An 11,589-nucleotide genomic window follows, 5' to 3' on the forward strand; every position below is an offset into this window, starting at 1 on the left:
ATTAATTAAGGTTATCTTTAAAAGATTGACTTGAATTGGACCTTTAAAGATCACAAAGAGTTATTTTCACCATATTTATATCAGACTTTAGTCAAGACTTTTGCACTAAACTTCTATTTTTTATTTTATTAATCCTTTTGCCCTTTACTTGTGGCAGAGTTTTTGAAGCAAAACAGAGAGGCAAATGTGCAAGATTGGTCCTTGTTCCTTGTACAAATTTTACACTTTCTCAAAGCAATGACCACAAATTTGACTTTCCTTCTATTTTTCTCAATAAATAACGGCTCATTATATTTATGTCAACATCAAGAAGAAAAATAGAAAATACTTCTTGATTCATCAACAACACATGATCCTATTGGTATACAGTTTTAACAAGGAAGACCCCTTAATTAAGCTTTTAAGTGGCAATAGTTTGACACAAGTAATACCTACTTAGTAATCTAACCCTGATTTTATTCATTTTAATTGACTTTATTTGTTAAAAAAAAATAAAAATACTGAAGAAACAATCCTAGAGGCCATAAAAGTCTCTATATGGGCTTTAGAAGTTCTTCCTATTTCTATCAGATCAAAATGACATCCTCGGTCTGTGTACCGACTGCTTCTTGGAAACTTCGATCCCCTCTTCCTTAAAGACTTAAGGTGTATAAATAAATATTTTATTACTCAACATTAATAATTCAATCATAATTCACGGCTGCGGTTCTCATTATTGTTTTCAGTTATAACACTCATACAACTTTTACTTTCTTTTTTTTGAAAAAGATATCATTAATATATTAATGCATCGTTTATAATTGAATATTAACTTTAAAATAATAAAATTTTTAAACGAATGCTTATTAAATACTCAGTAAACGATTAAATTATATTCGTTTGCTAGGTTAACACACACATTCATAATTATTACACTCCCACACTTTTTCGAATTAGCTACATTTTTTTTGGAAAGCTTGTGTTTGGATTGCATTTTTTAGGATTTTTTGTAGAAAAATTACTGTAACGATTTGATGTATGTGAGAAAAAAAAAAAAAAATGATCACGAAAAATAACACAATTTTCCGATGAAAAATGCCTGTCCAAACAAGGCTATGCATTTAACAAACCATAAAACAAATATCCCCAAAGGCCAAAACCAAACCAAATTCTTCCAGATCAACTATAGCCCACTTGACTATTGTCCCCCACTCTCTCTCAGTGGCCTATAAAAACACTTGATTCCATTATTGTTTTAGAACATAAACATAAAAACACTTGACATCGCAAAACGCAAAACATCTCCTCCTTTCCTTTATTTTAGAACATAATATACAAAAGAAAAGAAAAGAAAAAAGAACCATTCAAAACGAAGTAGTATATAAAAGCAAAAGCCCGGAAACAACTGAGTCCAATCCAATCCGGCCCGCATGTGACGCGCCGAAGGAAGCTGCAGAGCGTTCTTTTTCTCTGTCTTCTCCTCTTTCTTCCCATACCCATTTTCCCTTCCCATTTTCGTCATTCCTTTTAGAACAAAAAACCTCCGGGCACACAACCCTAGGCCAAGAAAACGTCACACGCCCACCACACGCCAATCCCAACCACAAAAAAACCCATCAGAAATCCCATCCTCGCCATTATATTGTTTTCATGCAATAAAACCCATATCTCGTCCTTCGTCAGATCATGTATAAAACCATAACATCCTCCCAGCTGCTAAAAAAAGCAGCATCATCGACAAATTCGTCGAGAAATTTTACGTCTTCTTCCCGGCTTCCACGGACGACGGCAGCGGGTTCTATTGTAGAAGGAGCTGCGACGCGAGTCAATAGTGCTAAGAGTTTTAACGGGAATAGTGTTAATAATCCGAGGTTCTTGAGCTATTCGTCGGCTTTGAGGTCTGTCAGGTCCTCCGTGCCGCGGTGGAGCCACGGTGTTGATTGGAAGTCGCCGTCGAGCCTGTGTTCTCAGATCAGGACTACTTCTCCCGCCTGCAACGGCTTTTACAGAAAGATCGCTACCATGGGTAATACTGTCATTTCACGTCTTCGTCAATTCTTCTCTTGCCTCTACGTATAAAATTCTTTGTAAAGCTTTAGGCTCGTTTGGATTAGCTGTTTTTTGGGTTGTTTTTCAAAAACACCACTGTAGCATTTCGAATCTGAAAAACAAGTCCGTTTGGATTAGTTGTTTTTGGGGTTGTTTTTCAAAAACTATATGAAAAATTTTTACTGTAAATTTTTTTGGATTATTTTTAGAGATATTTTTGAAACATATTTTGAGTATTTTTAGAATATTATAATTTTTATATTTTTATAATATTTATTTCAATTGACATAATATATATAATATTATACATAATTGAAATAAATATATTTATATAATTAATATATATATAAATATATAATTGACAATTTACATATTAAATATACATAAAATATATATAATATATATATTAAAAATATATAAAATATACAAATTGAAATATGCAAATTAAATATGATTGAAATATATTTGGAGTTGTTTTTGATATATTGTTTGGATATAGTGTTTTTGAAATTGTTTTTGAAATACACATTTACTGTAGCATTTGGAATGTGAAAAACAGTTTTTCAAAAACAGGCGCAAAAACACCAATCCAAACAGACCCTTAATATGTAGATAAACAATGACGGGTAATTTCGTCATTTCATCTCTTCTTTATTCGTGTTTGGAATACAAATTTAAGGGGTGAAATTGTGATATCAATATGTGAAGACGGCTTCTGTGGGTAAATTTGTCATTTCACCTGTTGTTTACCTTTCTTATTAATAATATTGTAAGGCCTTGTTTGGATTACTTTTTTCCGGCATAAAAATTTGCACTTTATTTCAATAAATACACAAAGACTCCTAAAAACAGTAATCCAAACGGGCGATGTCAAAGATCAATAATTTGTATAGGAAGATGACTGCCAGTGGGTGAATTTGTCATTTTACCTTTCTGGGTTCATGTTGTTGGAATATCATAAGGTAGTTTATGTGATGGAGAAATGATATAAGTTGACTTTTTTGGTTTCGATTGTTTGAAGAGAGATGCTCGATGTTGACTGGAGATATTTTTTCTTGGCTTTATAAATTTAATTTTGAGTATTTATATTCTCTGCTATAAAATTTCTTTATACTGGAAAATATTTTTCTGAAAATTAAGGATTTTTTTCTTATTTATATTGCACAATTATTGGAAATTGAAATCTCATTTTCCACGGTCACGCCTTCGAGAAGAAAATATGACAGAATGATTACTTTTGGATGCAGCTTCTGAGAATCCTTTCAAGGGAACTTTGACCAGCCTTCCCAAGCCAGGAGGTGGTGAATTTGGAAAGTTCTATAGCCTACCTGCTCTAAATGATCCAAGAATTGGTAAAAATTGCTAAACCCAACTCCAAGAAATGCATAATTAAGAAAGTTTGCTCCAGTGTTTTGCTTTGATTTTTCATTTTATTTATTACTAATTTAAGATTGCTTTTATGGGGTTTTCTTGGTTAAGTTTTGTTATTGTCAAATGGTATTTAGATATTATTGTCACAAATAATGTGAAGGCTAAAGATGAACCCCAAAAAACAGGTCATAGGCTATATTTACAGAGGTCAGGAAAGCACTCTCCAAAAAGAGCAGTGGGTCCTGAATGACTTGATAATCAAGTGCTCAACTATTGGAACTTCAATCACTAATTGGGACTTCTCATGCAAAGTTTTTTTATTCTGGCTTTTTCCCAATCTGTACTTGTTTCTTATAAACTGGGGACACTTTTATGCTATCTCTTCATATTTTCATGGTACGGGAATGGTTAAGTAATTTCACTTTGATTTTAATTTTAGAAAAGCTTCTAATGAATTTTGAATACTTGACGGATTTCACTTTTAAATTCCTGGTTTCCTCTTAGGTAACATATTTTTCTTTGCTTGAATTTTTATCACAAGTATTTGGTAAAATCATGAATCTAGTATACTTCTATTGGAATTTTCATTAAAGTAAATTTTCTTTAAATATGATTGTTAGATGTTAGAGAATTATTGGTCAAAGAGCCTGTTTTCTATAATATACCAACTTGTCATCTTGTAGTTATTGGAGTATTTCCTGTTTTTCATACACAATATGCATAATGTGCCTCTAAAGCTGTAGAATTGGGAGCTTTGCCTAACAATGGCTCTTTCACATTTGAGCATACAAATATATATCTGCATTTAGAGTTGTTAGGTAAGTCAGGGTGTTAGTTGAACTATTCGATTTATTTTATTACCGTAAATTTGGCTTCTTGTGTTTGCAAAACAGATAAGCTGCCATACTCCATCAGAATTCTTCTTGAATCAGCAATCCGTAACTGTGATGGATTTCAAGTCAAAAAAGAAGATGTTGAGAAGATCATTGATTGGGAAAATACATCTCCAAAGCAAGTTGAGATTCCCTTTAAGCCTGCTCGTGTACTTTTGCAGGTGAACGTCATAAATTCTCCCCAAATGTGCTACAATTTCCTCTGAGAATTTTATTTGAAATTATTTGTTTGCTTTCCAGGATTTCACTGGCGTCCCAGCGGTGGTTGACCTAGCTTGCATGCGCGATGCCATGGACAAGCTTGGCAGTGATCCCAACAAGATCAATCCATTGGTATTATATGTGCTTAGTCATTATATTTTTCTCTCCTTTCATGCATTTTTTTAATGTAACTGTGTAGACTATTAACTTTTTTTTTTGTCGCTTTATGCTCGTTAGTGAAATTTTCAGTCATATATTAAAGTAAGCTGATGTTGTGTTACTCTTTATGAACTCTGATGACATCTCTATAGAACTTAGTTTCTAAAGTTTGGCGGTATTTATGTCGAAGTTGTCATTTTGTCTATGGCCTATGTGTCTTAGGACATCTAAGGAATATGGATGCAGTAATTGCATCTGAATAACACTATGGGGAAGGAGTTATCTGTGAGAATTTAGAAAATTCTAGGATCTATCCATCTACTTAATAGCTGTGATGTATGCTTGAATCTATGCTATTGGTTTTACTGTGTTCAGGATTAGGTTTGTGCTTGGACCTCCTCTCTACTGTTTATCTATCTCTTTTGGTCACAATGAAGGGTTCTTTAAGATTTAAACTACCCTGCACATTTTCACATTTTAAACAATATGCTGGAAAGTTGTCCAATACTTTATCCATTGTCTGGTTATCATCTGTTCCTAAGTCCCTTACAGGAAGATCCTTGTTCTGGTGTAGGTGCCTGTAGATCTAGTGATAGATCATTCAGTTCAAGTTGATGTTACTAGGTCAGAGAATGCTGTCCAGGAAAATATGGAAAAGGAATTCCAGAGAAACAAGGAGAGATTTGCTTTCCTTAAGTGGGGATCAAAAGCTTTCCGAAACATGCTTGTTGTGCCACCTGGATCTGGTATTGTCCATCAGGTATGGGAGATTAAATTAAAGTTACTCCTACGCATAGGTTGTAAGGATCTTGGTTTCATGGATAAAAAGAATTGTGTGCCATTTGAAACTCCTTTTTCATTTTAATCACAGATGTATCATTCTTAAGTTTATTTGGAAAGTTTTGCCTTTGCTCCCCTTTCCTTCCTTTTTTGAAGCAAGCTTGCAAACAATGACAACTGATTTTCTTGGCTATTGGCTTAGGTTAATCTGGAATATCTTGGGCGTGTTGTTTTCAACACTGATGGCACACTTTATCCGGATAGTGTAGTTGGAACAGATTCCCACACCACGATGATTGATGGGCTTGGAGTTGCTGGTTGGGGAGTTGGAGGTATTGAGGCAGAGGCTGCAATGCTTGGACAGGTGCTAAAAAGATGGAATACTGGGAAACTTCTTGTTGTCTGTTTTCTGAAATTTTTGCAATGATTTTCATCTAATTCGCTAAACTAAACGCCACAGGAAATATTTGATTTGAAAAAAATTGTCTGTGTTTTACCCCTCTATTATTCGTCTTCTGCTGATGAAGCTTTATGCAAATTGTGATCTTTGTATGAATGAAATTGCTGTCTGAATTGGGTTCTCTTTCTAGAGAAATGGTAGTTTAAATTAACTTGTAGATCTGAGTTTATTCAAATAACACTCATAAAAGCCAACTAAGGATTCTGATAAGGCTGCTTAAGTATTGCCAGCCTCGCAATTTGCTTTTTTAATTGATATTGTCTGCTAGGATGTGGTTTGGTTACTATTTTTCACTTATAACTGGTGGTTAGTAGACAATCTACTTAATACCTTAATAAAGTTGAATTCTAGTACATGATATTTGCTTGCTGTTTCTTTCTGAATTACCTTTTTTTTGAAGTTTTCTCAATATTGATGTTTTTCATTATAGTAACAGATTGAAAAAGTAAAAATGATGTTTCATTAGCCTCGCTGTGCTCTTTTATTGTTAATGGTCCTTCTCTAAATGTGCAAAACTCTTGATGGCACAAATTCAATTATTGGATAAAATTATTTGCATGCTTTTGACTGATGCTGCAAACAAGCATGTGAAAATTTGGTGTTTTGAGGTCCTACATTTTGTTTTAATTATCTTTCGTCATTGACAGCCTTTAAGCATGGTGTTACCTGGAGTTGTTGGGTTCAAGTTGTCTGGAAAATTGTGCAATGGTGTCACAGCTACTGACTTGGTTTTAACTGTCACACAAATGCTCAGGAAACATGGTGTTGTGGGCAAATTTGTGGAATTTTATGGTAACTACGCTGAGTCTAGAGAATGATATTTTGATTCGTGTGATATATTTGGGTAAAGATGAAGATCTTGATTAGTTCTTGTGTTTAGGTGCTGGTGTTGGTGAAATATCATTGGCTGATAGGGCCACCATTGCTAACATGTCTCCTGAATATGGCGCAACAATGGGGTTCTTCCCTGTAGATCATGTCACTTTGCAATATCTTAAATTAACTGGGAGAAGCGATGAAACTGTAAGTTATTGTTTGTAGAATCAAAATATCAGTGTAAGTAGTTGGTTCATACCTATAAACCGTTGTTGAAACTTCTAACTTTGATGTGTAGGTGGCAATGATAGAAGGATATCTTCGTGCCAATAATATGTTTGTTGACTATAATGAGGTAGGGCTTTGGTTTACTTTGGATATGCTATTTCCTTTTGGTCTTGAATTTTTGCCTAATGAATTTGTTATACTTCATTTCAGCCTCATCAAGAAAGAGCATACTCATCATACTTAAGCTTAGACCTTGCAGATGTTGAACCATGTATTTCAGGGCCAAAAAGGTTTGCAATTCGTCTTTTCTTTTTTTAAAATCCAAAACCTAAACATCTAGTTTCTTTCTTTTCCCTAGCACTTAGTTATGAGTTGTATATTTTTGGTAGACCTCATGACCGGGTACCTCTGAAAGATATGAAGGCTGATTGGCGTGCTTGCCTTGATAACAAAGTGGGGTTTAAGGTGAGGTTTGTTGAGTATGTTATTGTTTCCTGATTAATTTGTTTTCTGATTGTTCCAAGATCATTTCGTTTTATGCGTATGGTTACAGCTATTAAATCATGTTGACTTCACGATAAAGTGGGTGTTAAGTGCGCGATAAAACCTTGACATTGTTACTATATCCTGCCAATCTGCTCTCAATGCAGGGCTTTGCTATACCCAAGGAGGAGCAAGGAAAAGCAGCAAAATTTTCATTCCATGGAGAGCCAGCTGAGCTGAGACATGGCAGTGTTGTGATTGCTGCCATCACAAGCTGCACTAATACATCAAACCCCAGCGTTATGCTTGGTGCTGGTCTTGTTGCCAAAAAGGCTAGTGAGTTGGGTCTGCAGGTTTGTTCTTATCTATTGCCTTGTACAAATTTAGTGTCTTCAATTATTTGTTCTTGTTAAGCATTTGACAAGAATATGCCAGGTCAAACCATGGGTAAAAACAAGTCTTGCTCCAGGCTCTGGAGTTGTCACAAAATACTTACTTCAGAGGTATCTTTCAGAATTTCTTAATAAATGAAAATTTTTTACTAATATACGGCAGAATGTAAGGATTTGTTCGTTTGGTGTAGTGGGCTGCAAAAATATTTAAATCAGCAAGGCTTCCACATTGTTGGATATGGTTGCACGACATGCATTGGAAACTCTGGAGAGTTGGATGATACAGTTGCTTCTGCAATATCAGAAAATGGTGATCCGTTTATTTTATTAGTCTCAGCCTAGTTAAGATATCTTCGTTGCAGTTCTATGTAAACTACTTGATGATGAAGTATTATCTGTAACTACTTTCAATTCAATATTTTCATCCTGCAGACATTGTAGCTGCTGCTGTCCTTTCTGGCAACCGAAATTTTGAGGGGCGTGTTCATGCTTTGACAAGGGCAAACTACCTTGCTTCACCTCCTCTAGTTGTTGCCTATGCCCTCGCTGGAACTGTAAGTAACTATCTTCCTTTGGTATGGATTGCTGAAAATATATTGACAATAGAATTTTCAGTGTTATAAGAAGTGGTAAATTCTACTTGAAGCAGGAACAATCCCGTTCTAGATGTATATATGTACTTAAAATGATAAAAGAAAAATTGCATCAGCTGTCAATCAAGAGGCTAAATGGTGGAATGTAGTAGCAGAAAATGTGTTTCATATAAATCGTACTAGACATGAACATGTGTTCATGGAGATAGTTTTGAGTCTTTGAGATGGTTGGGAATGTTTGTGGTATGAGTGTTCCCTCCTTGAGATGGTTGGGAATATTCTGTGGTATGACAGTTTGGTCTTTGTTTCTAAATATTAACTGCTCAAACAAGCAAAAGCACAATTAAGCACTGTGAGAGTCTTCTTATTTTGCATTTTAAATTGCTTAAACTGCTGAACATGGGAACATTTGCCAAGTAAAGAAGACATCTGATGGAAGAACATGATATTACAAAATAATATATCATTTATGTGCTTCTCACTGTGAAATTGGGAAGCTAACCAAGAAAATCAAATTTCTACCAAGATCTTTTCGCCACTCTCCGATTTAGAAGAATGACGGGCCTTATTGTTTATGAGAGGCTAAATATGCTGTTCTTTACATATATCTTCTCTCATAATTTTGTACTGTTTTTCAGCCATATGGCCTGTGGTGGTTTATGGGATTCATCGAAATTTGTTTTGCAGGTTGACATTGATTTTGATAAAGAGCCAATTGGAGTGGGGAAGGATGGTAAGGATGTATATTTCAGGGATATTTGGCCTTCCACTGAAGAAATTGCCGAGGTAGACTATGGTTGGAGTTCTTATTGGTAACCAGAGCTTTTAAACATGAATGCAAGTTAATTTGGATGAATTTTTCAGGCTGTTCAATCTAGCGTTTTACCTGAAATGTTCAAGAGTACCTATGAGGCTATCACAGAGGGTAACCCCATGTGGAATCAATTATCAGTCCCAACTTCCAAAATGTACTCTTGGGACACAAAATCTACCTACATTCACGAGCCTCCATACTTCAAGAATATAACCATGGATCCTCCTGGATCCCATGGAGTGAAGGATGCATATTGTTTGTTGAACTTTGGCGACAGCATTACCACAGATCACATTTCACCAGCTGGAAGCATTCACAAGGATAGTCCAGCTGCCAAGTTTCTGCTTGAGCGTGGTGTAGAACGCAAGGACTTCAACTCTTATGGAAGCCGTCGTGGTAACGATGAGATTATGGCCAGGGGGACTTTTGCTAATATCCGCCTTGTAAACAAGCTTTGCAGTAAAGATGGCCCAAAAACAATACACATTCCCACTGGAGAGAAGTTATATGTATTTGATGCTGCAATGGTGATTCCTTTAACTCTTTTCATGGTTTTACACCTCACTTGTGTGTGGAGATACAAATTGATAGAATCTCACTGTTTAGTCCAATTGACTTGAATTCCTTGAGTTTCAATAAATTCTGCAAGGCTTTGTTCATTTCTGATATTTTGTTGCCAATTTCAGAGGTACAAGGCTGATGGCCACGACACAATTATTTTGGCTGGGGCAGAGTATGGAAGTGGAAGCTCACGGGATTGGGCTGCCAAAGGTCCGATGTTACAGGTAACATTTTCTATTGCTCTACTGTTCCTCCTTTTCTTCAATTGTTGTTCTCCAATCTGCTGGGCGTGCTTATGCTGCATTTTACTGTCATAGGGAGTGAAAGCTGTAATTGCAAAGAGCTTTGAAAGGATTCACCGCAGTAATTTGGTTGGAATGGGTATTATTCCTCTATGCTTCAAAGCTGGTGAAGATGCAGATACACTTGGATTGACAGGTCATGAACGTTATACCATTGACCTTCCCAGCAAAATTGATGAGATCCGTCCTGGCCAAGATGTCACTGTCACGACTGACACTGGAAAGTCATTCACTTGCACAGCCCGCTTTGACACTGAGGTAACTTTTCTCTGGCAATTCAAGCACACCTGGTTTATTTATGAGACATGTGTTGTGACCTTCAATTCTTGGATATGCATACTTCATTTGGCAATTCTTTTAGTTATTGAGAGATAATGAAACTAAGATTGAATAACCAAAAACTGGGATATAAGATGGCTTGCATATGTAAAACCCACTAGTTTGTCTAAAATAGCTATGCCTACCAGAAATATCGGTCAATGTTTATGTTTGTTTTGGCATGTCAGATGTATTCTGGACTAATTTTTTCTTCATGCGCTTAGAATCTCTTCATTTCAAAGTTGTTAACTTGAGGAAACTTTGCTAGTTCCAAAGCATCAACCATTTGCTCTGGCTAACATGCACCTTTTAGTTCTTTACCTTACAAATCATTTGTCTAGTAAAATTGCTTCAACAACTATTGGAATGGGTTTAAAGTGGAATTTTTCTCTTCTAAATAGAACTGGTTACTTTACAACTGCCGGACGTTCAGGCAAAATTGCTTGATGAATGTTTTAACGGCGGCTCGTTTTTGTTCTCCTTCAGCTGTGTATGCTGGGAAGAAAACTAATTACTCAGAACGAAGTTAAAAAGATTGAAAGTTTTTCTAAAGTTATGATTAGCCAAAAGATTTGCTTCAAAAGATCCATGTTGGGGTCTGTTTTACTGAAGCACTAGCATATTATAAATAGACAATTTAGTTTCTGTTCAGCAAAATCACCTTGTTTTTTCACCTCATCCAAGTTCTTGGTGTCTAGATTATCGTACTTATATAGCTACATTTTTTTTAACCCTTTTGTTGCTATGTAGGTGGAGTTGGCTTATTTCAACCATGGAGGCATACTTCCATATGTTGTACGTCAATTGACTAAGCAATGAGAGCCTTGGTCAGCTAAAAGGCAAATTGGTGAGTTTTCAATTCAACAATGAGAGAAGAGAATAAAGTTACAAGTCTATGTTCCCTTAATTGGGAAGGGAATACTTTTGGCTCTATCAATGGCAGCAAAACTTTCATAACAAACCATGAAATGAGTTTTATGTAATAATTTTTTGCCCCCCGGCATTTAAGCTTTTAGCTGCCATGTCTCGGTGGGATCTGTTTCTTTATAGTCTTGAGGCCACTCGAGTGGGGTGCACCCACAAATGTCTTATGTAAGTGTAAAAACATTTGGCTGAGGAGATTGTATCCATATGGATATGGCTGGGAATAATATTTTCCTAATTTGACATCCTAATGTTTTCTTCCTGGA

General features: G+C 35.6%; 1 protein-coding gene across 2 annotated transcripts; it reads left to right on the top strand.

Moving 5' to 3' along the window:
* Positions 1–1,384: 1,384 nt before the first annotated feature.
* On the top strand, positions 1,385–11,589 carry LOC113770199 (aconitate hydratase, cytoplasmic). Of its 2 annotated transcripts, XM_027314595.1 has the most exons (21): positions 1,385–2,005; positions 3,276–3,380; positions 4,293–4,453; positions 4,533–4,625; positions 5,227–5,412; positions 5,635–5,796; positions 6,540–6,684; positions 6,773–6,915; positions 7,007–7,063; positions 7,147–7,226; positions 7,326–7,401; positions 7,587–7,772; positions 7,855–7,922; positions 8,003–8,121; positions 8,244–8,365; positions 9,092–9,190; positions 9,269–9,745; positions 9,905–10,003; positions 10,097–10,339; positions 11,150–11,212; positions 11,264–11,589. In XM_027314595.1, the coding sequence occupies exons 1-21, from the start codon at positions 1,666–1,668 to the stop codon at positions 11,267–11,269; spliced, it is 3,030 nt and encodes a 1,009-aa protein (XP_027170396.1). In that variant the 5' UTR covers positions 1,385–1,665; the 3' UTR covers positions 11,270–11,589. The 2 variants fall into 2 exon arrangements, with proteins under 2 accessions (XP_027170396.1, XP_027170395.1); XM_027314594.1 differs by having other exon boundaries at positions 1,386–2,005; positions 11,150–11,589.

The sequence above is a fragment of the Coffea eugenioides genome, chromosome 5 (genome assembly GCF_003713205.1).
Source record: "Coffea eugenioides isolate CCC68of chromosome 5, Ceug_1.0, whole genome shotgun sequence".
Lineage (NCBI taxonomy): Eukaryota > Viridiplantae > Streptophyta > Magnoliopsida > Gentianales > Rubiaceae > Coffea > Coffea eugenioides.

Excerpts from the sequence above, each read along its gene's own strand:
- LOC113770199 (XM_027314595.1), top strand. The coding sequence starts at position 1,666 with ATGTATAAAACCATAACATCCTCCCAGCTGCTAAAAAAAGCAGCATCA. Across the intron at positions 6,685-6,772 it reads CAAATTTGTGGAATTTTATG|GTGCTGGTGTTGGTGAAATA; the intron begins GTAACTACGCTG and ends TCTTGTGTTTAG. Across the intron at positions 8,122-8,243 it reads TTCTGCAATATCAGAAAATG|ACATTGTAGCTGCTGCTGTC; the intron begins GTGATCCGTTTA and ends TTCATCCTGCAG.